The sequence below is a fragment of the Cyprinodon variegatus genome, unplaced genomic scaffold (assembly GCF_000732505.1).
Source record: "Cyprinodon variegatus isolate N-32 unplaced genomic scaffold, C_variegatus-1.0 Scaffold156, whole genome shotgun sequence".
Taxonomy (NCBI): Eukaryota; Metazoa; Chordata; class Actinopteri; order Cyprinodontiformes; family Cyprinodontidae; genus Cyprinodon; species Cyprinodon variegatus.
Window position 1 is genome coordinate 439,581 of NW_015150609.1, and position 24,121 is coordinate 463,701.

General features: G+C 39.3%; 1 protein-coding gene across 5 annotated transcripts in view; it reads left to right on the plus strand.

Moving 5' to 3' along the window:
- myo9a (myosin IXA) overlaps positions 1-23,318 on the plus strand; it is a 141,503-nt gene extending 118,185 nt beyond the window's left edge. For 3 of the 5 annotated variants that reach the window (XM_015377581.1, XM_015377583.1, XM_015377582.1), the window contains 21 exons: positions 519-668; positions 2,216-2,526; positions 2,932-4,662; positions 7,777-7,876; positions 8,080-8,295; positions 10,616-10,713; positions 10,816-10,946; positions 11,033-11,256; positions 11,337-11,453; positions 11,561-11,749; positions 12,834-12,884; positions 13,006-13,117; positions 13,762-13,823; positions 13,989-14,181; positions 14,260-14,388; positions 14,503-14,608; positions 15,983-16,114; positions 18,341-18,464; positions 21,925-22,127; positions 22,246-22,388; positions 22,481-22,950. In XM_015377581.1, the coding sequence (XP_015233067.1) occupies positions 519-668; positions 2,216-2,526; positions 2,932-4,662; positions 7,777-7,876; positions 8,080-8,295; positions 10,616-10,713; positions 10,816-10,946; positions 11,033-11,256; positions 11,337-11,453; positions 11,561-11,749; positions 12,834-12,884; positions 13,006-13,117; positions 13,762-13,823; positions 13,989-14,181; positions 14,260-14,388; positions 14,503-14,608; positions 15,983-16,114; positions 18,341-18,464; positions 21,925-22,127; positions 22,246-22,388; positions 22,481-22,950 (4,992 nt within the window). Of the gene's footprint in view, positions 1-518; positions 669-2,215; positions 2,527-2,931; positions 4,663-7,776; positions 7,877-8,079; positions 8,296-10,615; positions 10,714-10,815; positions 10,947-11,032; positions 11,257-11,336; positions 11,454-11,560; positions 11,750-12,833; positions 12,885-13,005; positions 13,118-13,761; positions 13,824-13,988; positions 14,182-14,259; positions 14,389-14,502; positions 14,609-15,982; positions 16,115-18,340; positions 18,465-21,924; positions 22,128-22,245; positions 22,389-22,480 lie in introns of all 5 variants that reach the window. The other 2 variants (XM_015377580.1, XM_015377584.1) reach the window with 2 other exon arrangements.
- Positions 23,319-24,121: the final 803 nt, after the last annotated feature.

Genomic DNA, 24,121 nt, shown 5'->3' on the forward strand with positions numbered 1-24,121 from the left:
ACTTGAACTGCTTAGAGGTTATGATGGGTCAAGGCACTGGGAAAGACCTAGATCTACTCATTTTTATTAACCTTAAGGGCAACTTGATATTAGCACCTAAATCCTAATCTGTTTACAAATGATTATTCAGAAATATGAAATTAACATTTGAGTTCATTCAGTGGTATAAGTTGTTTTAATATCAAGTTAGCACAGATTGAATGTTTTTAATTTGTTCAGTTTTCTAAATTGAAAAAAAAAGATGCAATAAGATATAAGTTCATGTCTGGTGTTTATTTTTTTTGAGTCATAGCTATGAATGAAGTTGACAGGGGGGCTCCAATGCTTTCAGGATGCTGTCTATATAATTAGAGGATCATGCCGGACATTCTTGTGTGCATATGTGTGTGTGTGTTTGTGTTCCTTTGATTGAACTTGTTTTAAATGAAGGAATGTGTGTTTATCACTTAAGCTGCCTTACTCACAGTATGAGAGTGGGCTCCCCCGGTCTGACTCCATCCCGGTCTTCCTCCCCTCAGGTGTTTTTACGGGAGGCTGAGCGTCAGCGGCTGCAAGTTGAGCTCCACAGAGAAGTTCTCCGACTCATCGTCATGCTGCAGCAGCGATTCAGAGCGCGGCTGGAGAGGAAGCAGTTCGTTAGGATGAGGGAGGCCGCCGTCTGCATTCAGGTGAATTTATCCATCATTAGGGATCTGATCTACAGCAGGTCGGCTTTTACTTTATTTTTATGTCAGTTATTTTTAATTGTATTGTGTTGGAGTTGTTGACAAAGTTGGTCATTAGTTTAGATTTTCATTCTAATTATTATAAGGTGATAACAGGTAAAACCTGTTATTCTATATGATTAAAAGAAGATATAAATAAATTTTTCTGTCTTTGCCTTGTGGGAAACGGGTACAGTGGGATGTAGTTCATAATGAGCATAGTTGGATATCTGCATCCAAAGGGATGGTCATATTTGAAATCTGTTGCTTTCATTCTCAGCAGTTTTAAATTTGAGTATTTTTGCACGGGTTGAATTTTTTTCTTTCACTTCATAACTTCCTGTAACTGATTCATTTTTTTTTTCTTTTTTATGAGGCAGCTAATTGTTTTTACAGTTGCACAGTTTGTTTGAATTATATTAATTTCCTTACCAAAATACAAAAAACATTAAATATATACAAAAAGATGTGCTGGAGATATTAACAAGAGCTCATAAAGACTTGTGCAAGTTAAGTAAAAAAAAAAGTTTGCACAGTCTTGATTCCCTGACTGCAAAGAAAAAGTGTGGATTTAGTTTGAGGTGGATTGATTTGATCCACCATTGATGCGAAAATAGGAGCCAAAAAAGGAACATGATAAAAAAAAAAAAAAAAAAAAGAGGGCGTGGCCTGTGAAGCAGCATTTGTGACTCACATCAGCAGATGCAGTTTTTGGTGGGGAAGAAAAATCTGATTAAAAAGTGTGTTGATTTTATCAAAGAGAGGGAAATGAATCAATTCTATTACAAATTTCCACAATATTTTCCTCTGACTTTAAGTTAGTTTCGCACCAGAAATACCCTCATATTTTACCTCTATATTTTACTACATATAGTTTATACTAATTTGTTGCGTAAATTTATACAAGGATTTTGATTTATGGAGCAGTGTCTAAGGAGCTTTATTAATTTCTTGGTACTCATGTGGTACTAGGCCTATGTGTAATTCTGAACCCCTGTGTTATAAGAAACAGTTCTGCTCTACACTGCAAAAACGTTCTAAAAATGAGCAAAAATGTCTTAAAATAAGTGTATTTACCCTTAATTTGAATAGGAAAATAAGATTATATGCCAGTAGAATGAGCATTTCTACCAATAAAATAAGATAATTAGTTATTATGCACTTGAAAGAAGAGACTGCAGTTGTTTTTATCTTATTTTAAATATAAATGTCCTTTTTCCATTCACAAAGTGACTCTTATCTGCTCAATTCAAGAAAAGAATGAACTTTTAATAAAAATTGACTTACTTAGACTTACATTGTTTGCATTGTAAGAAGGGAAAAAAAGGTTGCTTTGTCATTTAACAACCAAAACTGGTGGAGAATTCATGCAGTTTATGTCGACTATACCTCATTTTATCATTCCAACACCTCTTAATTATTATTATTAACAGAATATGTGATGCAAAAAAACTGTAATTCAACAAATGCATGGAGTGCATAGATCTAACCAATAATTCACTGCCTTACAGAAATGTTGGCGCTCGTACCGGTCCATGAAGGAGCAGGAGAAGTTGTGTGACCCTGGTGTCCAGCAGAGGGCAGCTCTGTGTCTGCAGACACACTGGAGAGGTTACAGAGGGCGTCAGAACTTCAGGCAGTGGAGAGAAGCTGCACGGGTTCTACAGAGGGCCTGGAGGATCTGGATCTGTCGGCGGACCTCTGCAGCTGTGGTTATTCAGACGGCGTGGCGCTGCCATCAGGCCAGGGCATCCTACCTGCGCCTGTATGCTGCTGTGATTCAGCTGCAGGCAGTTTGCAGAGGTTTCCTCAGCAGGCAAAGGTAGGAGATTCTGGAAACTGTTTGGTGAGAGAAGATAACTGTAATACAAGGAGTTGTTGTACATATTTCTGAAAATAGCTTTTAGAGGTAAATGACTGCATATTTTTACTAAAGCTTGTGGAAAAAAAGCAGCTTAATCTTTGCGCACAGCTCCAGCAGTGTATTTGGGCTTTGTTCAGTGTGCAATCAGACCGGTAAGTTCATAGCATGACGCAAGCAAACCAAGCCAAAGCAGCTCTGTAATCAGCTGAGCTGCTGAGAGCAAGTCTTTGTACTGTTAACTCCGACCGTGGTCATTTCTTTAGCTGCTTCAAGTTTGATGCAAATATTTTTCCTTCCTATAATTCTCACAATAGCGACTGAAGAGGAAACGTTGAGATAACGCCATGATTTCTCAATTTGCAGCTTCAGGAAATATAAAGAACAGCGACTGAAGGAGGAGGAGAAGGAGGAAGAAAAGCTGCTTCAGAATGGCCAGGTGAATATCTCGTCTGCAGAGGAGGAGAAGGAGCTGCCAGAGGAGATCATGGGGCTGGACCTCAGCACCTGGGAGGACCGTTCCTATGAGCAGCGGGAAAGGAGCCTCCAGTTAGTCAGTAACAGTGAGACTGCTGTTAAAGAGGAAGAAGAGCAGGAAAAGGCAGAAGCGGGAAGCTCTGAAGTACAAACTGAAGCAAACACTTCAGCCCCACTATCCTCTCAGGCGGTACAGGAGCGGGTGAGGAGGCGTTTGGAGGAGCCAAGCCAGAAAACCACTCGGTCCAAACGAGAGTGCCGGAGGATGAGGGAGTTGGAGCAGGCCAAGTTCAGCCTGGAGCTCCAGAAGGTCCGGGCAAGCAGCGGGGGAGCATCTTCGCCCTCCGAGGACCGCCGCTGGTCTTTGGAGTTTCCCCCTGCTAGCCCAGCTCTCAATTCACCCCAAGGCACGCCTGACAGTGAGAGCTTCAAATATAGCTTTGAGATTCCTGTGATGGATGGAGAGCCGCCCAAGGCTGCAGAGGAAATAGACAATGAGGATCCTTTTTCCCCTGTCCCGCCTATTGCTCCTGGATCTGATTCCAATATGGAGGATGTTTCATCAAGCGTCGAGCCTCCTGAACCATATAAAACGCAGTCAACTGAAGCTACTTTCCCCCAAGGAAGCCAGAGCCCAACTAAAATGGATCCACCAGCTGCTTCACATCCGCCCAAAATGCAGAACTACCTGCCTACGTTTTATCTCCCTGCTCGCCAGAGCAGCACCTTCATCTCCCATCCTCCTGCCGAAGAGTCTCTGCCAAACAGAGATGTAACTACAGCCACTGCGTCCAATACAAACCCTTGCAAGGAGCGCCAAGGTTCATCACGGCGGCCGGTGCTGGTGGTCATCAGCATGCAGAAAGAAACCCCGCTCAGCGAGGAGCTGAGCCCTACCATCCGTCCTCCTGTAGAACTTAGAGAGCCTGCGACCCAGACGGGAGATTCTCAGCTACCGTCAACAGAGGAAGCTCCCCGGACTCAGGGTCCCCTCTCTGAGGCCGATCAGACCACCATGAATAAGCTGGTCCGACTGAATGAGGCAACAGAGGAGCGACGGCGAAACCAGCAGCAGCAGAACGAGAAGGAGATGATGGAACAGATAAGGAGGCAGTCAGAAGTGTTGGAGCAGCAGCGTATGCGATACGCTCAGTGTGAGAAAGAGATGTTTGAGAAGCAGAGAGGAGAGGCTCTGCAGAGGATACAGCAGAGCAGACAAGGCAGACCGGATTCTGCTAGAACCTCCAGCTCCTTCAAAGGTCCCAGACCCAGCTCCCTGCTGATTGAGAAAACTTCAGGCCAGGTTCCTCATGGAAGAACCCAGTCGGACTCCACCCCCCCTCCACCTCACTCTCCAGTCACCGTAACCGCTCATGGTAGCCCCAAGCTCCCCCAGCTGCCACCTCCACCCTTCTCTGCTCCTACAGAGAGACGCAGAGACCACCGACCTGCTGCGGAGGGATGGGCCCCTAAACTCACTCTGGAGAGCAGAAATGGATCAGGAGTCAGAATGAAAGCAGCCGACAAAAAGCCAGAGAAGCAAGAAGGTACAACGGTTAATCTGGCTGACAAACCAGGCAACATCTTCTTCTTCCCAAACGACAAAGTGACATTTCCCACGTAAGTAAGCTGTTCCTTTATTTGCTGGATAGATCTTTTATTATTGACTCCATCATGATTTGCATTCTCCTTATCTGCCTACTTTTGAAGTCAATTCAATTCAGTTTATTTCTATAGCGCCAATCCACAACACGTCATCTCAAGACACTTTACAGTTCACCAGATCATCCAGTCAAATTGATTCAAAGTTTTCTATGTAAGGAAAACCAGTTGATTGCATCGACTCATTGACTCAAAGGCAATCCCTCACACTAAGCATGCTTAAAGAGACAGTGGAGAGGAAAAACTCCTTTTTAACAGGAAGAAACCGCCTGCAGAACCAGGCTCAGTGTGAACGGCCATCTGCCGAGGCCGACTGGGGTTTAAGGAGACAGAAGCAGAGATACTAAAAGCAACTGTAAAAGGCGGCCCCATGCAGGAAACACAGCCAGGAAGACGAGCTCTGATCCAGCTCCCATGCCAGACGATGAAGAAAGCACATCCAGCCAGTCACAGTCAAAAAAACAGGACTACGGTACACTGAAAAACAGGCAGATTGCCAACATCTATAGACAAAGGTGTTGATGGCAGCAGCACAGCAGTATTTCTCTCCAGGATGATGTCACTGCTAAACAGCGACAGACCAGATAAGGCTACTATGAGAAAAAGCAAAGAGGGCATAACATTGGAGAGTGAACTAACAGATTCTGCAGAGTGGGAGAATAGAGATAGAATGAAGCAGAGTGATGAAATAGGGGTCCCTATGTCCTCTAGCAGTCTAAGCCTATAACAGCATAACTAAAGAGATAGCTCAGGATAACCTGAGCCACTCTAACTATAAGCTTTATCAAAAAGGAAAGTTTTAAGCCTAGTCTTAAAAGTAGACAGGGTGTCTGCCTCACGGACTAAAACAACTCTTAGTTGGTTCCACAGGTAGCCTGACGTAGTCCTACTCAATTCTAGTCAGAATATGAGTCTGATACTGCTCCATAGAGCTGTGATTATGGGGCGTGTTTTGAACGAACCAGGAAAAAAAATGCCTCTGCACTCAATTGGATAGACCTACAACCAATAAGAGCAACGGAGAGCGTGACGTATGTTAAGCAACGCATAGTTGTTGTCAACAAAAATCAAAGCGTGCAGTTTCACGCCTAGAATAAGAAGATGAGCCTTGATAGCGTTTCTCTGTTCCTCTTTTAAAATTAATTTGCTGTCGATATCTTCTAGAACAGACCTAATAGCAGAATCTACTCACCTAAACTCTCCAGCGGCAGCCATTGTTGTTGTCACCAAAGCGCGCTTTGGTCACGTGGTTGATTACGTTACTGTTGGTCATCTGTCCATCATCGTATAAAGCCCGCCCTGACAATTTGATTGGATCGCCTGACAGTGGGCGATCATACTCGCGCTACTATGGAGCAGAGCCAGACCGAACTTCCCGACCTCAAACCTTGTGGGCGGGACTAAGTTCGGAATGGCACCCAGGCTATTCCACAGGAGAGGAGCCTGATAACTAAAAGATCTGCCTCCCATTCTACTTTTAGAAATTCTAGGAACCACTAGTAAACCTGCAGATTGAGAGCAAAGTTCTCTGTTAGGGACATAAGAAACATCAGCTGTGACATTAAATGAGCTGCAACATCCATGAAATTTTTAATAAAAGCTTTTTGGTTTCTGCATATTTACATTTTATTCATAGCAATAATTTTAGAATATATGTATTGCTCTAGAGCAGAAGCTAAAGAACACAGCCTCCACCGTACAGATTCACTAGCAAGATGTAAAGCATCCTTATGTTAATTTGAACCCTGAAAATGTCCGTCAGACTTATTGGAGTAAAAAATTAGGACGGTGTGAGTTTATGGCTCAGGTGAACAATTTCAGGAGTTTTTTTTTTTTTTCTGAGGTAAGAACAAGATGGAGCTGCATACCTACTGAATATTAATTTTGTATGCTCTAGTCTGCTGTGGGGAAGAAAGCTCTAGATTTGCTGGTTCATCTATTTTCAACTGTCACTATACCAAGGTGTTTACCACCCTTCTTTTAACAGGTCATCACATTCCAACCATAAACTGCAGGATCTCTCCAAGATTTCATGTCATTGACAAATAAAACTAGAGCAAATACCTCAATTTAAAGCATTTCCTTTAAACTATTAGCAGATACAACGAAAAAACTATCTAGAAATAAGTCTACATTTCTTAAATTAAGTGTATTTACCCTTAATTTGAGTAGGTAAATAAGATGATTTGCAAGTGGAATGATTCGTTTTACTCTTAAAATTAGATAATATGCAATTAAAATAAGACAATGCACTTCTGTTTTCCTATTTTATGATGTTGTCTTGTTCCATTGGCAAAGTGTCTCAGTTACCTCCTTAAAAATGCACTTATTTTAAGAAAAAAAAAATACTTATTTACTTCTTATTTTCTTCCAGTATAGGGTTTACACTGCAAAAATCTAAATACCGGTAGGTCATTTTTACTTAAAAAAGTGATTTTTTTTTTTTTTTTAATGAGGAGGTGAGGCACTTTGACAATGGAACAACACAATTTACATTTAAAATATGAAAAAAGAAGTGCATTGTCTTTTTTTAAGTGCATATCTAATTATCTCATTTAAGAGTAAATATATTAATTCCATTGACAGATCATCTTATTAACCTACTCAAATTAATGGTAAATACACTTGATATGAGAAATGTTGACTTATTTCTAGATTCTTTTTGCAATGTAGTAGTTCAGCTCAGTTCTGAAAGGTTAAAAACTTTGAGAACATCATTTAACAAACTGCATCATGAATATCAAGGAACACAGAGCCAGGTCTAGGAGGGAGTCATGAAGGAGCCTAAAGCAAGTTTATATATTAATCCAAGGCCTTTATCCTTCAGTTAACCTCCAGAGGACCAATTAAGAATCTGCTGCAAGACCTTAATGCTCTTATTCTAAAAAGATTGAGCTGTGATGTAGAGAAGAATTGGTAAAAATGTTACAGCAGATCAATGGATGGTGTTTCATTTTAATTTAGATATTGAGTGGGTTTTTTTTATATTCTAATCTCTTTTGTCCATTAAGAAATATGAGTGAATTCTCCTTTAAGACTCATAGTTTTGTTATTTCTTCTTTTATCTATCAGATCCGACGCTGACGCTGTCTTTAAGGAACCAGCTGTACCTGTCCCCAGAGAAGGACCCACACCAGCTTTGAAGTTTTCTAAAGGAATAAAGGCTCGTGATGTGAGCAGTCCCTCTTTTTTTCATCTGGGGTTTAGATGGTGTGTTTGTGCACGTGTAGGTTTTGTGTGGCAGATGACTAAATGTTGCAGGAGCAGCTCCAACTGTTGCCCCTGTAGCCGAGCAGCTGAAGGATCCAGGGAGGATGGTGGACATCGGTCCAAGAAGCTTTTCTTCATACTGTTGTCACGTGTGGTAAACTCCAGGTCAGCAGCGGGGGCCCAAAAAAGAAAGCCAGAATGGCGCGCACCCGCTCCGACTTCCTCACCCGCGCTTCCAGCCTCGCAGCTGCCGGCGATTCAGACGAAGACGACTACGATGGCGACAGCCTCACCAGCCCGCGCCATTACACTCTGCCTCTGTCCAAGCAGACCTCCACAGAGGCGGGCCGAGGGGAGGCCTGTTTCAGTGACTCAGACATGGTAGCCTCCACGCCACCGGTGGCCCTCTCTGCTAAAGCCTGCCATCTTTTTGACTTTTCTAACCCAACCGCATCTCACATCTGCCTCCAACTGATCTCATTTCTGCTTTCCTTTGCTTTCCTTTGAAAGCACAGTAACTTCTCCAGATACTGAATCTATTTCTTTGCTTTTTGTTTAATCTCAATGTTAGTGTTTGAAGACCAGAATCTATTAAAGTCATGAAACCTCTTCATTTTCAGCTTTTGTACGGGACCTCTCTTAAAAGTACTTTTCTAGAGATTTGCTGACTTTTGTCTTTTCTTTCCTTAACAGCTGCGGTTTCTCTCCTTGTTTATCAATAATAAGCTGTGTTTGCATGTAACTCAGAGGCACTTTTTCTCTCTAATCAGACTTTGGAAATCCTCTTAAAAGGAACATAATCATCAGCCTGTGCTTAACAAGTTATTTTTCTTCTTTGAGAGCTTTGTTTCTCTTATATGGTGTAAAAGTTTCAGTGTTTGGTTGCTGTTTTATTCCCATTTCTCTAATAAAATGATGCTTTCAGCATTAGGATGGCGCCATCTACTGGCCCTTTAGTATCTCAGTCATGGCCAGAAGTTTTGTCAAAGGCACAAATATTATGCTTGGTTTTGTTTTATTGGATCCAAACGAGGAGCTGATTTTGAGCTTTAAAAATAAACTGGTGCAGCATCATGCTCGGAGGATGTTTTTTAATTCTACTGTTTAATGCAGGAAGTTTAAAGCTTTAATATGATTTTTAGCGTTATCTGGCCTAATGAGAAGATTTTTCTTGGTTCTTCGCATTTTGATTAATTTCTTTCTTTCTTGTTCATTTCAGAAAGTGAAATGTGAATCTGAACGGTTAATCTCTCCTCTCCCCTTCTTGTTCTGATTCAAAGTTGAACCAGAACTGCAAGAGTTACATTATTTTGAGGAGGAGACTGTCCTTTCTGGACTTAATCTGACTGCAGCCACAGTTCAAGTCATGTGAAGTGTCTCCAAATCCATGGATGCACTGCAAAACAATCTAGAAATAATTGGGTTTTTTTTTATCTTAAATTAAGTGTATTTACCATTAATTTGAGCGGGTATATAAGATGATTTGTCAGTGGAATGAGTATTTTCACTCTCAAAATAAGATAATTAGATAATATGCACTTGAAATAAGATGATGCAATTGTTTTTTTCTTATTTTAAATGTAAATTGTATTGTTCCATTGGCAAAGTGTCTCACTCACCTCCTCAATTCAAGAAAAAATTAGTTATTTAGATTTAAATTTTTTTGAAATGTGGAAATAGCTTGCACTGGAAAAACAATCTCGAAATAAGTGAAAAAAAATTGTAATTTATCCTTAATTTGAGTAGGTAAATGAGATTGAATGAGTATTTTTACACTTAAAATAATATAATTAGATAATATACACTTGAAATAAGATGATGCAATTGTTTTTTTCTTATTTTAAATGTAAATTGTCTTGTTCCATTTGCAAAATGTCTCTTTTACCTCCTCAATCCAAGAACAAACTCAAATCCCGGTGTTTTGAGTTAATTCACTGATTATTATGTGACACTGCAGGTTTCATTTTTGTGTTTCCATCATCCATTAGTCAAAACTTGACCAAATTACCAGAACTAAACGCTGGGAATAGTTCACTTTTAGATAAATCTAGATCTTATTTGAGTTTCTCTTTCTGATGTCAGCCACACAAAATATTGAACTATTTTTCACCATATACTAGTATTTTGACATGTAGCTACATTGCAAAAACCAGCTAGAAATAAGTAACAATTTCTTAAATTAATTATATTTACCCTTAATGTGGTAATTAAGAGGATTTGCCAATGGAATTAGATTTTATTCTTAAAATTAGATAATTAGATAATATGCAGTTGACATAAGACAATCCAATTGTTTCTTTCTTAATTTAAATGTAAATTATCTTGTTCCTTTGGCAAAATGTCTCACTTACTTCACCAATTCAAGAAAAAATGCACTTATTTTATAAAAAAAATGACTTAATATACACATTTTTTGCAGTGTAAACACTGTTCTAATACTAAGGCTGCTTTTTGTAATAAATTAATCTGCATCAATTTACTTCTTATTTATTTAATTTACTTAATTTACTGCATCAATATTCTACTTCCATTTCCTTAAGAGTCTAAATTTTCCAAGCTTGAAGATGTATTGTACTTGTGGCAAAACTTTGGGCTGTGACTGGATTTTTTTTCTAAACCATAGCGGAATAAAACGTCTTTTGGGACAAAGAAGGCTGTTGGTGACATTTTTATTTTTATGTATTTTTTCTTTTTATTTTAGCCCTTGAGTCCCGAAGAACAAAAAAAGATCCACAAAGCCATGTCATCAGGAGATTTAGGCAAGGTGGAGTCACTGCGTAAAAATTCACAAGATGGAAGGTTTGTTAAAGTGCAGGTGTCCATTTTTTTTTAAATTATTTTTCAGATTTTCCTTGTTTATATATACTAAATGTGTCTATATTGTGAATGCTTTTGAATCAGGGTTCGTGGGAGGATGCGTTTCTGGGGAAAATCGAAGTACGGGGATAAGAAGACGTCCAGAGAAAAGCTGATCTGTGGGGCAGAGTCCATAGATGGAGACTATGGAGAATCTGGGCCACTTCTGGGGGACGGTGAGATGTCTTTTTGCTCTTTGTTTCTGTTTTTCTGCCTGTTTCATTTCATTTTTGTCATTACAAAGTGTCTCTGATTCATGCAGCTGGCCAGGAAAACATGTCGCCTCCCTGCAGTCCTGACCTGACTCTGGACCGAAGCGTCAGGGACTTGAAGGAGAACAAGGAGGCGTCCCCGAAGGTGAAGCACAGGCGGAGCGTGAAGATCAGCAGCGTGGCTCTGGAGCCCGCTCAGTGGCAGAACGACGCGCTGCAGATCCTCTCCTGCATCAACGACTACAGGAGCATGAATGATTTCCTCTTAAAGAAGGTACAGCCTAGTCATGTCTGTCCAAACTATAGATCAGGATTCAGATTAGTTGTATTGATTGGTGACCTGTTGCACTTTAGATCAACGATTTGGAGACTGAGGACAGTAAGAAGGACACCATGGTGGACGTAGTCTTTAAAAAGGCTCTGAAGGAGTTCCGTTTAAACATCTTCAACTTCTTCTCCACAGCACTTGTGGTACGTATGGTGTTGTTTACATCTGTACCTATGTTGTTTCCTTGAAGCTGAAGCTATATTTTCGTTTAACATTTTGCCTGCTTTTCCTGTGAATGTTTTCTCTGCAGATGGATGACAGTAAGGACATCCGTTACAAGGACCTTTATGCTCTGTTTGAGCAGATCCTGGAAAAGACAATGAGACAGGAGCAAAGAGACTGGAGGGAGTCACCTGTCAAAGTTTGGGTCAATACGTTTAAAGTTTTCCTGGATGAGTTCATGACTGAGTACAAACTGATGGACAGCACTCTCAGCAAGGTAATACTGCTGATGTCTGTACTGCAAAACCTTTTCTTTGAAGACATGGTTGGATTTGAGTCATGTAATGCAAAAACTGAAGTAAAAATATTTAAATAAATGTACCCTTAATTTTAGTAGGTAAAGAAGAATGAGCATTTTTACTCTTAAAATAAGATATTTAGATATTATCCACTTGAAATGAGAAAACATAATTTTTTCTTATTTTATATGTGAATTGTCTTGTCTAACTTACCTCTTAAAATCAAGAACAAATTTAGTTATTTTAAGAAAAAAGGGACTTACTTAGATTTAAATTTTTTGCAGTGTAGAACCTTAACAATGAAATTTCCAAAAGTCTCCCATGATTTTCAAAACCATTTGACCTTTTCAAAGTATGAAAGCAGAAAAAGTGTATATTAGACCATTTTCATTAGCCCCGTTTAGCCTTCCTGTTATCTACTCAGTTCTGGTGCTCTCTCTCTCACCCACAGCCTGAAAAAAATCACCAATGATGTTTTAGGATCTCAGTTCATCAAGCGTTTTCTTTTTAATTTTTTTCTTTTCTTTTTTTTTTTTTTTTTTTAGAAAGACAGATTTACATCACATCAATAATCACAGCTTCATCCATTTAAGATTATAACTGAAGATATAAGCAGAAAGTCCAAGGGATTTTGTCCATGTTGCCTTTCTGGTATTTTATTACAGAATATCACTAACTTAATTGTAAAGTTAACAAAAATGAACAGAATTAAACAGTAATGGGGATTGCACCACCTCAAGTAATAAAAACCACAAAGACATAAGAGGGCAAGACATATTTCAGAAGAACAAATGAAGTCAGATCTAATTGCTTTCACATACTCAGTCTATTTGGACCAAATCTTATAAAAGTTTTCTTTTTCTAATTGGAGAGAAAAACAGATCCTTTCCATCACATAAATCTGGTAAACAATTTCTTAAATGGTTTTAAATTGTTTCTCTTTGAATTCTTTGACTTTTATGTCTGTCTTGCCTCCTTATTTTAATGTTAGAAATTACATTGTTTTATTTTTTAGCCCAACAAAAATAATGTAAATCTGGTGTTTTTCTTTTCCTAAAACAGCCCCTGCCTCGACCCCAGCGTAAAAAACCCAGAAAAAAGGACACCGATATTGTAAGTCTGATAAGTCTCCTATTTAGAATGTATTAAGGACGACGCATGATGAGTTAACCTAGTTTACCTTTTTAAGTAGTAGGAAGTTTTGTGCTAATTCGCACTTTGCTGCCCTCTGTAGGTAGAGGAACATAATGGACACATCTTCAAATCCACTCAGTACAGCATCCCGACATACTGTGAATACTGCTCCTCTCTTATCTGGATGATGGAACGCGCCTGTGTGTGCAAATGTAAGTGTGAATATAAAATAAGATGATTACCTTTACAAATGTGGTGCAGCTCTCTTGACCCACAAATCGCAAATAAGAAGGTTCAGGGTAAATAGGTCTATGGCTGTTGGGCATCTCTAGTTAATCAATTAATAAAAAAGTCTATAGAAAAACACATTTAAAAACAAATTTTCAAAGCCGTCACTGATTCCAACTCATTCTAGCTTTCAGCTTACAAATGGAAAAGATAAATAAAAGACAAGATCATCAGCATATTGTGTGCAAGTCACTTATTTACAGATTGCATTTTTTTTTTATAAAGTATGCACTGTGAAAAAGCTTTGCCCAAACACTGGGAAATCTAATGTGTGCCTGACTGTGTTCAGGCTCTGCCTCATCTCCCTACTTACTTTCCCTAATCAGATTGTTTTCAACTGGACTCATGAGGTCTGCAGCTCCATGTCTCTCCAGACCTTTCTCTGCAGTTTTCTTCTACCAGGATGTTTTCTTCGTGCCAGCCAATACCACTTTTGTCCTTTAATCGATAGCATTTTTTTTGTTTTTTTGCTGCTTTTGTTAAAACTTGAAGTGAATAATGAGGAGACACTGCCTCTCTGTGGATAACAGGAATGACTTGTTTGATCTGTCTGGTTGTGTCCATCCAGTGTGCCGGTACGCCTGCCACAGAAAGTGCTGCCAGAAGACAACCACCAAATGTAGCAAGAAGGTGAGTCAGCCATATTGACTTACCTCCTCCGTTGACATTGATCGGGTTAAATTAAACGGTGGTATTTCTGTTGCAGCTCAGACAAATTGTAAAAGGTCATTGTTTGAGGGCTTTTGACTGCATCTTTTTTAGACCTTAACATATTTATTGGTCGTCTTTGAACAGTTGGATCCAGAGTTGTCCTCCAGACAGTTTGGAGTGGAGGTTTCTCGCCTCACTAATGATGAGAGGACTGTTCCTTTGGTGGTGGAGAAACTGATCAACCACATAGAGATGCATGGCCTCTACACTGAAGGAATTTACAGGAAATCAGGGTCCACCAATAAAATTAAGGAGCTCAAGCTCGGGCTTGACAACGGTAAATATTGAGGACAAACTCTTAAGGGGATGAAGTGATTAAATGTGATTTCTAAAGCTTCCCTGTTTGAACTTGCAGATGTAGAAAACATGAACCTGGATGATTACAACATCCACGTTATTGCTAGCGTCTTCAAACAGTGGCTGAGAGACCTTCCCAATCCACTGATGACGTTTGAGCTGTATGAGGAGTTCATCCGAGCAATGAGTACGTGATCTGCGTAGTTTATTCTGCCGTTAGCATCTGACTGTTGATTGGGTGTGAGGTATGTTTTTATTGTCTGGAGCTGGGAATGGAGATCTGTCTTTGCTTTGGCTCCAGGTTTGCAAGACAAGAAGGAAACAATTCGGGGGGTTTACTCTGTCATCGATCAGCTCAGCAGAACTCATCTGAACACCCTGGAACGCCTCATATTTCATCTCGTCAGGTCAGAGGACGACGATCCTTTCTTTCTTCTGCACCAGTTCTTTCAACTAAAATAACTGGAGTGACTTTCTTCTGGGCGTGCATATTTTTCACTCCACCCTTTCACTGAATTACAGGGTCTGACCAGGAGATGACGCTTTTCTTTAGATCTAAATGTCCACAAGAAAGAATATTTTAGTAAATAGACTGATGTTTAAAAAATGAATTGTAAGGGACTAGCCCATCATGAAAGAGGGGACATTTTGAATGGCTACTACTGTATATACTATATACTCAAGGGATATACTATATACTCAAGGGATCAGCCACAATCTTCCCTGCACGCCTTAGAGTCCTGGAGGGGTACAGTTCCTGGAGAGATGGAAGATTGCAGCCAATCACCTTCTCTGCAGACTGGATGACACGCTGCAGTCTGCCCTTGTCCTTTGCTGTGGCACCAGCGTACCATCAAATTAAAACTGATCCCAAGGCATTTAGATTAAGTCTCTAAATCAGTCACTGCAACAGAAACTCTGATCGGTCAAAGTTCATTTAAATCCAGTTTTGTTTCTTAAAATCATGTAGTTACGATCTGAACCAGTTACTATAACCCAGTGATATAACAGTTCCTGAATCAAATGGTGCCAGTTGGTAAAAAGGTGTGTCTAAGGAAGATCCATCTGACTGAGCAGACATGCCTCATTCTGAACAGTAGACGGAAATAGAAGGAAGCATCCTTTAAGACCAGGAGACAAATTCAGTTTCCTGTAATACTAAATGATTACTAAACAAATAGTAAAGCTCCATTTGACCAAATATTTGCTGTTCATTGAAATAAATTGCAAACTTGAACTGCTGAATTGTCACCTTTTCTCTGTATATAGCTTGAAATAATTAGACTGTATTCATCTTTAACGTTCACTTTGCTTTACAGTGGTCTTTCAAGCTTTTATCACCAAGGACTGAGTATTTTATTTTAAAACACAAACATTTCCGCTCTCATCCCTCATTTATTCCCTTTAATTATCTCATAACACTTCTGTAGTCATATGATATAGAAAGATGAAAAATTAGCTGTTCTGTAACAGTCTGGTCAGAGTTGTTCCAACTCTGTCATACTCAAAAGAAAACATTTTCAGATACTTTTCATTATTGTAGATGATGACGATGCTGAAGTTATCTTTAAAAGGAAACCTTCAAATTCTTCTATGCTTTCCCTGAACTTTAAGTTTTATCAATAAACATCCACTCAACAGTTCTAGCTGCTGGATTTGTCCTTTTCATTACCCTTGCAGACGGTACATGGGGCTGTTTATAAAAGTATCTCAGAGAGCAGTTAAGGTCCAGCTGACCTAACATAGATGAGGAACTAAATGCTCTAATTTGATTCTTTCAGGATCTCCCTGGAAGAGGAGACGAACCGCATGTCGGCTAATGCCCTGGCGATAGTTTTTGCTCCCTGCATCCTTCGCTGCCCGGACACCACGGATCCTCTGCGGAGCGTCCAGGACATCAGCAGGACGACGGCGTAAGCATAAGCCTGCAGCCATGGTTAAAAAACAGAAGAGCTGTTTGCTTTCTAAGCTTCACCATGTCAGAGTTTAATGGAAGAGATCTGACCTGCAGCAGGTTTGAAAGTTAAATAAATCCAAACTCAAGGGGATAAAAGCACATAGCAGAGTCCACTTTATTATTGCTCATTCAAAGGTGAAAACAAATTTGAAAAAGCTGCTTGTAGGCAAAGGAAATCAATTCTGTATTAAAACCCCTTTGAGCAGCAACAGCTCTTAAAAGTTAAGTTCTTTATCACTTCTGTAGACAAACTGTCCTCTTCATTTGTCCATCGCTTATATGATTAATTCCCAGAATTAAACAAAAACTAAACAAAAACATTCACGTTAAAGTGCTGAAATATATATATATATGCACATTTAAAAATGATCAAAACCAACCTCTTTGGTTGTGGAAGCTGTTCTTAATATTTTTACACCCATGGAATTTGTTTTTTTTGGAAATCGTCTGTACTCAACAATACTTTGTGTAATGAGTCTACTTTGATACCATTTTTTGGGTCAGAAGCTAATGAGCTTGGTGCATTTGGCATACAGTAGCATTCGTTCAAAATGGCCCTTCCTAGTTAAACAACCCTCCAACTCAAAGCGAAATCCCCTCCAAATTCAACCCACTGCAAAAGCCCCTCTTGCATATTTTTTTACTCTGACTCCAACCTTTCACTGAATTCCAGGGTATGACCAGGAGATAACGCTTCTCTCTAGATCTTAATGTCCACAAATCATGACAGAACGAATATTTTATTATTCAAAAAAAAAGTTCCAAAACAGTCAACTGGACTTTTTTTTTCAAGTTTGAAGACGTTTCGCTTCCCATCCAGGAAGCTTTTTCAATTCAAAATGTCAGCAATAGCGCTGAGCTCAAGGTTCGTAAGCAATTTTTGATACTCACGCATTATTCCAAGGGTGTCTTTCCTAAAATGGAGTGGAATATGCTGGTGAAATATATTAACAGCAAATATTCAAGCATAAATATTGATGTTTAAAAAGGAATTCTAGATGACAAGCCAAGGGCCCATCAAGGAAATTTTGAATGGCTGCTAATGTAAATGACCTCAAATTTAGCCAAAATCAGCTGCTACGTAACTGAAAATGGCTTCTCATTTAATTCTCCATTCTTCTTATACACAGAGCAGTTCATGGTTGACCAATCATGATTAGTCCACCTCCGTGCTCGATAGTTGGTATGAACATTTTGTGCTGATTTCTTAAGATAGATTTTCTGCATACATGTTGCTAGCATTTGCTTTAATGAATGCTGCCATTTAAAGAAACTGGGCTTTTTTTCTGCAGCCATCTCACCAAAAAAAGACAGAGTCAATCAGACCTTTAGCATTAAATGTGCTTACTGATACCTGTAAAGTCTGAGTTGGAGCTCTCAGGTTTTTGCATTTTTTTAGACATTAGTTAAACTTGCTGGACATTAACTTTTGGTTCTACTGACAACGATCTTTGGGGATTTCACTGTGAAGGTTTGGTAATTTTAAGCTGTTTAAAAACATTTACTTCCCTAAAGTCATTTTTGATGTCTTCCCTTCTTGGTACATACCTTATGCTATGGATCTGCAAACTGACAAATGTTTAGCTTTAATAGTTATTTACATGAGTAAAGCTAAATGAATCAAGTGCAATTGGAAATAAAGAAAGAAGAAAGGGCTCCACACCCTCTAGATCTTCCATATTGGCCTCATCATTATTTGATAAATAATGGCTGTGTGGAACCGGTTGTGGGTTGTTAGACTTTAGTTCAGATTTAGATAAACATTTTAAATACTGGATTATTATTATTGTTGCCTTATACGTAAGAGAATAGAATTAAGAGATGATGTACTCTTTTTATACCTTGGATATCAATAATTTTTATTATTTCTGCGAGGTGTGGTGTGGGCATTTCAGTGTGGAGACGCATGACTCAGAGGAAAAATAATTAAGAGAGGATGTTCAATTAAATTAATCTATTCCATGTGAGAACAATAAGGTACCAGGATGACTGACCCAGATCATCAGACAGACTTTAGATTTTAGAAAGGAAAGGGAAATGATGATAAAGATGAAGTCAGTATTTCGTTGGTTCATTTTACTGTCCCTGTAGCAGAGCAGCATCATGTGACTCAGTCAGTAAAATAATGTGGCATTTGTCTTTCTTGACATGGAACGTTTCTTATTTTTCTTTCCTTGTTTAGGTGTGTAGAGCTCATCATTTGTGAACAAATGACAAAGTACAAAGTTCGACTAAAGGACATCAGTACACTGGAGTTTGCTGAGAACAAAGCCAAGACCAAACTGAGCCTTATTCGACGATCGATGGTAAGAGACGACCGAACGCCGGGAAAATGTCTGCTTGGCTTTGAAATAATTCAGCCATCATATAACAGCTGCTTTCTTCTAACATTTCACGTCCGTTACCTAAAAAGCTGCACTATCAATACTTTACAAAGAGTAGAAAATATATAAAGAGCAAACAGTTTTAAAGCTTTTGTAGTAACAAATAAAAATTGGATAACTTTTATAGCATGACGTTAATTCAGTTTTATATTAAGATATATTTAAATAGTATTGTTGGGATTGAAATCCCTTTTTTTTCTGCTAGTATTGAGGAGCAGTAAAAAAAAACATCCCCATTGATGCTATAGTGGAAATTCTCTTGGATCCACTTGTATTCTTTCAGGCCCAGATTTCACTTATAAAAACTATAATATTTATTTGGGTTCTGACATTCTCCTACAGCAGCAGGATTAAAACTTTGACAAGTGTATTTTATTTTAACTTTCTCCAACTTTCATTTTAAATGTATAGTGGAGGATGTTTTTTTTTTTTTCTCGGTGGATCATCTAAATAAGTGGTCCTCCTAATTGGCAATCATTCTGGTGATATCTTCACTTAAGGATTTTCAAATCTTGTTTTGGAAAGTAAGCTTGTATGAGTGATGCAAAAAGCAACTTTTAAACAGAGCATGCACGAGGAGAAATGGTCTCGTGCACGCTCTCGCACACATTTAATAGGTGTTTCCCCTTGGCAGGGGGTACAGGGTTGTGCTTGTGCTTTTTTTTTTTTTTAAGTTGAGAGGGCGGGGCGGGTCTTTTCAAAAATTTGTGAAAATCCTCCACTATACCTTTAAATTGTGTTTAACTTCTCACTCTCTGCATGTCTTAGAAACTATCTGCCTTTTCTACAGAAAAGATTATGTTCTTTGATGAATAATCAGATGTATTATTATCATGATTCTAAACAAAAGTGACTTAATTACCTTGAATTGAAGGGATAATTTATTTATTTCCAGAACTACAGATGTTTACTAGAATGGGTCAGAAATAAACTAAGAATTCTGCTACTTTAAACTGAGAAAATAAGGCAAATATCTTTTAAAAATCTGAAATTTGGACATTACAGATGTGTAGGAACCCTGGATGAGTTCACCAGTTCAACATCTACATTCAGTTTGTTCTGTGTTCAAATATTTGACCCGGATCAGACTGGAACACCAACTTCTTCTGAAATTTGTCTCTAACTTTTTTTATGCTCTTTTTAGGAGCCATGCTTTTGCTCTTAGACAATTGGTTCCAACAGCTTATTATAGCCTTTAAGCACAGATATAACAAAACTGCACAATTTGATTTGTGCAGGTTGAATCCGAGAGGATTTTTTTACACACAGTTGCATATATACTTCTTTTCAGTTGAAAAAAATATATAACATCAGTAGCAACAGTTTAATTTCATTCATTTCAAGAGGTCTGCTCTAATAGGATTTGTTAAATGCTTTTTATACTGTATTAGTTTCAGTGGAGATAAAAAGTGCTTTTCTCAATATTTTTTATTTTAAATTTTTAGCTAAATTTGGAAAAAAGATAACTATTAAAGTTCCCTTCATCTATATGCTTTAGTTTTTTTTTTATATATATCCCATATTGCTGTTTTTTATTTCTCTCCTACCTGATAAACTGTCTTCAATTTTCCAAGATGAGGTTAAAAAAAGCATCTGGGCAGCGTTTCTGTTGCTTGTTCCTGAGACATTAGAGAATCATAAAAAAAACTTTCCTTCTGTTGTTGCTTTTCCACAAAGCTGGCAAATACATGCAAGAAGGTAAAGTTGTGTGATTGTGCCCTGTGGTCTAATCAATATTTTGAATACATGTCGTGCTGTCACTGTTTTTAGGCAGAGAAAAGAGTTGATTTCTGTTGAAATCAAGTCACACTAATCCAATGTAGTTCATTGTCTATAGATTTCATAATGAGTTATTTTGTCGTACATTTTTTGATGCCTGTGGTGACATCACAAAAGGTATCGGATCAAAAGAGTTTATCAGAGAATGTGCCTTTTTAGTTTACTGGTTCCTTTTATTTCTGTTTGTGCTTTATATTAATAAAATGGATAATTTGAACATATTGGAAATAATACTTGAAACAAAACATTTATTAAACAAAAAACTGAAAAGATTTGCACTACAAAAATTATCTAGAAATAAGCAAAGAATTCTTAAGTTAAAGGTATTGTGGAGGAGTTTAGCAAATTTTTGAAAACTTAAACTTTAAAAAAAAAAAAGCACATGCACAACCCTGTACCCGCTCCTCAGAGGGAACGTCTATTAAACGCGTGCGAGAGCGTGCACAAGCCCATTTCTCTTTGTACACACTGTTTAAAAGATGCTGTTCTCATAGCTCATATGAGCTTACTGTGTCTGAACATCGCCCTAATCCCTAAATTCCTCAATCACTATATAGAGCGGAGACTTAGTTGAATGACCGTTCATAAAGATGATCACTCTTTTTTTCTCCCTGTTGGTCACGTAAATTCTCCTCCACTGAATGGTGCCTGCGCCATCTTTATTAGTCGGTGCTGTCGGGCAGCAACTGCCTATGGCAACAACGGCACGCTCTGACAGCAAATCCCATAATGCTTTGTGAGGAGAGCGCTCCGTACAAAGCATTCTGGGATATATCCCTTCCTTTTCTTCTCATACACTTCGTAGACACCTTTTCTCTTATGACCCTCAGCCATTTTCAAAGAACCGCAGTGAGAAAGGTGAGCTGTCTGAAACCATACTTCACCACAGATATACGCATGAAAGATGGCTAACTGGGGATGAGCATGTAGGACCATCTTATGTACACATATCACCAGAATGATTGACAGTTAGGAGGACCACTAATTTAGATGATCCACCCGGAAAAAGAACATCCTCCACTATAGCTTTAAGTGTATTACCCATTTAGTTGAGCAAGTAAATAAGATTTGCCAATAGACTGAGTATTTTTACTCTCAAAATAAGATAATTAGATAATATTCACTTGAAATAAGACAATATAATTGTTTTTTCTCTTATTTTAAATGTAAATTCTCTTGTTCCATTTGCAAAGTGTTTCAATTCAAGAACAAATGCACTTATTTTGAGAAAACAATTTTTGCGGTGTGGCAAAAGGGGGAATAAAAGGTTTATAAGCAGGATCAGAATATACTTGAATGGCCAAAATTCATTACCAATGATCCTTGGATCATCTCTTATATAAAAACATGTCCTGGTTTATGAGTCCTTACTTTGTTTCTTCAGTAGCTCATTGTTGCCTCAACTGATTCACTCCAAATCTGTGCCTCTTGTGATGTTTCCATCCAAAGTGAGACACTTTCATTTAAGTGTTGTATTTTAGAAAGGCCACACTTCTCATCCTATCTGAGTCCCTTTTGTAGTGTATGTTGGTTGATTAGTAAAAATTAGAAACTGAACAGTATCCTTAAAGCTCTGTGTTTGTGGCGCTGATGTGCTCCTCAGGGTAAAGGTCATCGACATCGGCTGATCCGCCACACGCCTTCGCCTCCGGCCAGTCCGCGGTTGTCGTTCAGAGCTGACGTGGCGAGAGAAGACAGTGGTGGCGAAGAGGGAGCGGAGCCGCTGGTGGACATGACTGAGCAGGCCGCCATGCAGCAGGAGGACAGAGTGCTGACAGAGCAGATAGAAAACCTTCAGAAGAAGAAGTTGGTCATGTTTTGCATTTGCATTTACCACTCTCTCTGAATAGGATACAGAATATAAGAAAACTTTTTTCATGATGATTTCTACTCATTTCCTGGTGAAACGTTCTTTCTTTGGCAGAGAGGAGTTGACGGTTGAGATGCTGGCACTGGAGCCAAGGGCTTCAGATGATGAGACCCTGGAGTCTGAAGCTTCCATCGGTACAGCCGACAGCTCGGAAAACCTCAACCTGGACTCAGAAGACACCATTTCTGACTTCTCTGGTATGTCATTTAGCAGAAACTCAAATAAAAGTGTTAGGTGGTTTAGTCTGTTTCTGCTGCATAAGGGTACATGACTTTAGCTCTGGTTTCAGAGAGAGGACCGAGGATGTCCTCCCCATGGCCTCGCAGAGCTGACGGGAAGGACCCCCGACGGCGGACACAGGCCCAGCTGCCCGACTCTCTGGACTCCACCGACTCTTGCTCCACCGTTTCCTCCTACTCCTCCTCATCACACTTCCAACCGTCCCCCTCCTCCGCCGCCACTCGCCGGTTTCGTCTGGCTGTGGGCTCCAGTCTCGCCCGCGCTCAGCCCCAGCCACTGAACACATCTCAGTCCTCCCGATCGGACAGCTTCGACGGCGGCCCGGCGGGAGAGCAGGACGCCGTCTACGACGAACAGCCTCAGTTCACGAGCCGTGGCACATACAATCCAGAGAAGGGGAGACAAAAACTTAAAGGTGCCAGACGGAACATGAGAGACAATGGCGGCGGGCCCAGCAGGGACCCTCCTGACATACCGCAGCACCTGGTATTGTACGGTAGCAAGGAATTCATGGTATGAAGGACAGAGTGACACCAAAGCACTCCCACTTTTGCTAAAGCTAGAGGAATATATGCCGTGCCGATTGAGGGAGGCGAGTGGAATCGGGTGAAGGGCTCAACTGCCACAGTGCCTTGGAAGCTCCTCCCTCCACAGCAGGAGGGCAGAGACTGAGCAGCAGGACAGAGAAAAGGGAATGTTGGAATAGGGCTGGACGATACGCCCAAAACATACATCGCAATATATTTCTTCGTTTTGGTATCAAATTAAAAGCCACAAAAAAAGAGTGCCCACTACAGACGCCTGTACAAAAACAAAAAAACCCATTAAATTCCTCTAATATAACATTTTAGAAATAATAAAACTTTTTTTTTTTGAGCAACGAGCTCTTTGGATATCTTTAAAATCTTGTTTTATTTTACACTACTCATTTTTTAGTTATTACAGTAAATATTGACACTTGTAGTTTTTTTTCAGCCAAATGTAACAGCAAGGATCATTTCGGTGGAAATAAATGAATCACTGCAAATATGGCATAAAATCACAGGACAGTAGGGATGACCTCCGCTTCTGGTCTTTTATGTCCAACTTTATTTAAAGGCTACTCTGACGGTATTTAAAAGCAGCCCAACCAGCTGCTTGGAGCAACATCTTTCTAAATGGCTTCTAATACTGGTTGACACAAACCACTTTATTTTTCGTCGTTCATCAGATTTTAAAAATCAGGGACATTTCTGGAAACAGATTGTCCAAAATGGGGATTTTCTCTGCAGAAAAAAGTTGATTTCTGGTCACTTTAAAATGGAAACTCATTTTGAGGGTAAAACCGACACAGTCTAAGCTTAGCTTATGCTAACAGTGAGCACAGGCTGCTGCACGAGATCAGCCGATGTCTTCCGGCTCTTTCTGTTGGGCTAGAATCGGCGGCACCCTGAACGCCAGTCAGGGACAAATAATGTAATTGTAGACTAACGTATATCGAAATATCGGAAGTGTGTTTAAAAATCGTATCACCTTTGTTGAATAAACGTATATTGTGATTTATGTTGATACTGAATTTATTGTCCAGCCCTACGTTGGCATCAGGGAATGATAGAGAGAGATGAAGACTTCCTTTAAATGAGCAAATCTGGGCTCCATCAGACATCGAAGATGTTCAGTGGATCTTAAGCTCCTGATTATTAGCTTCAGT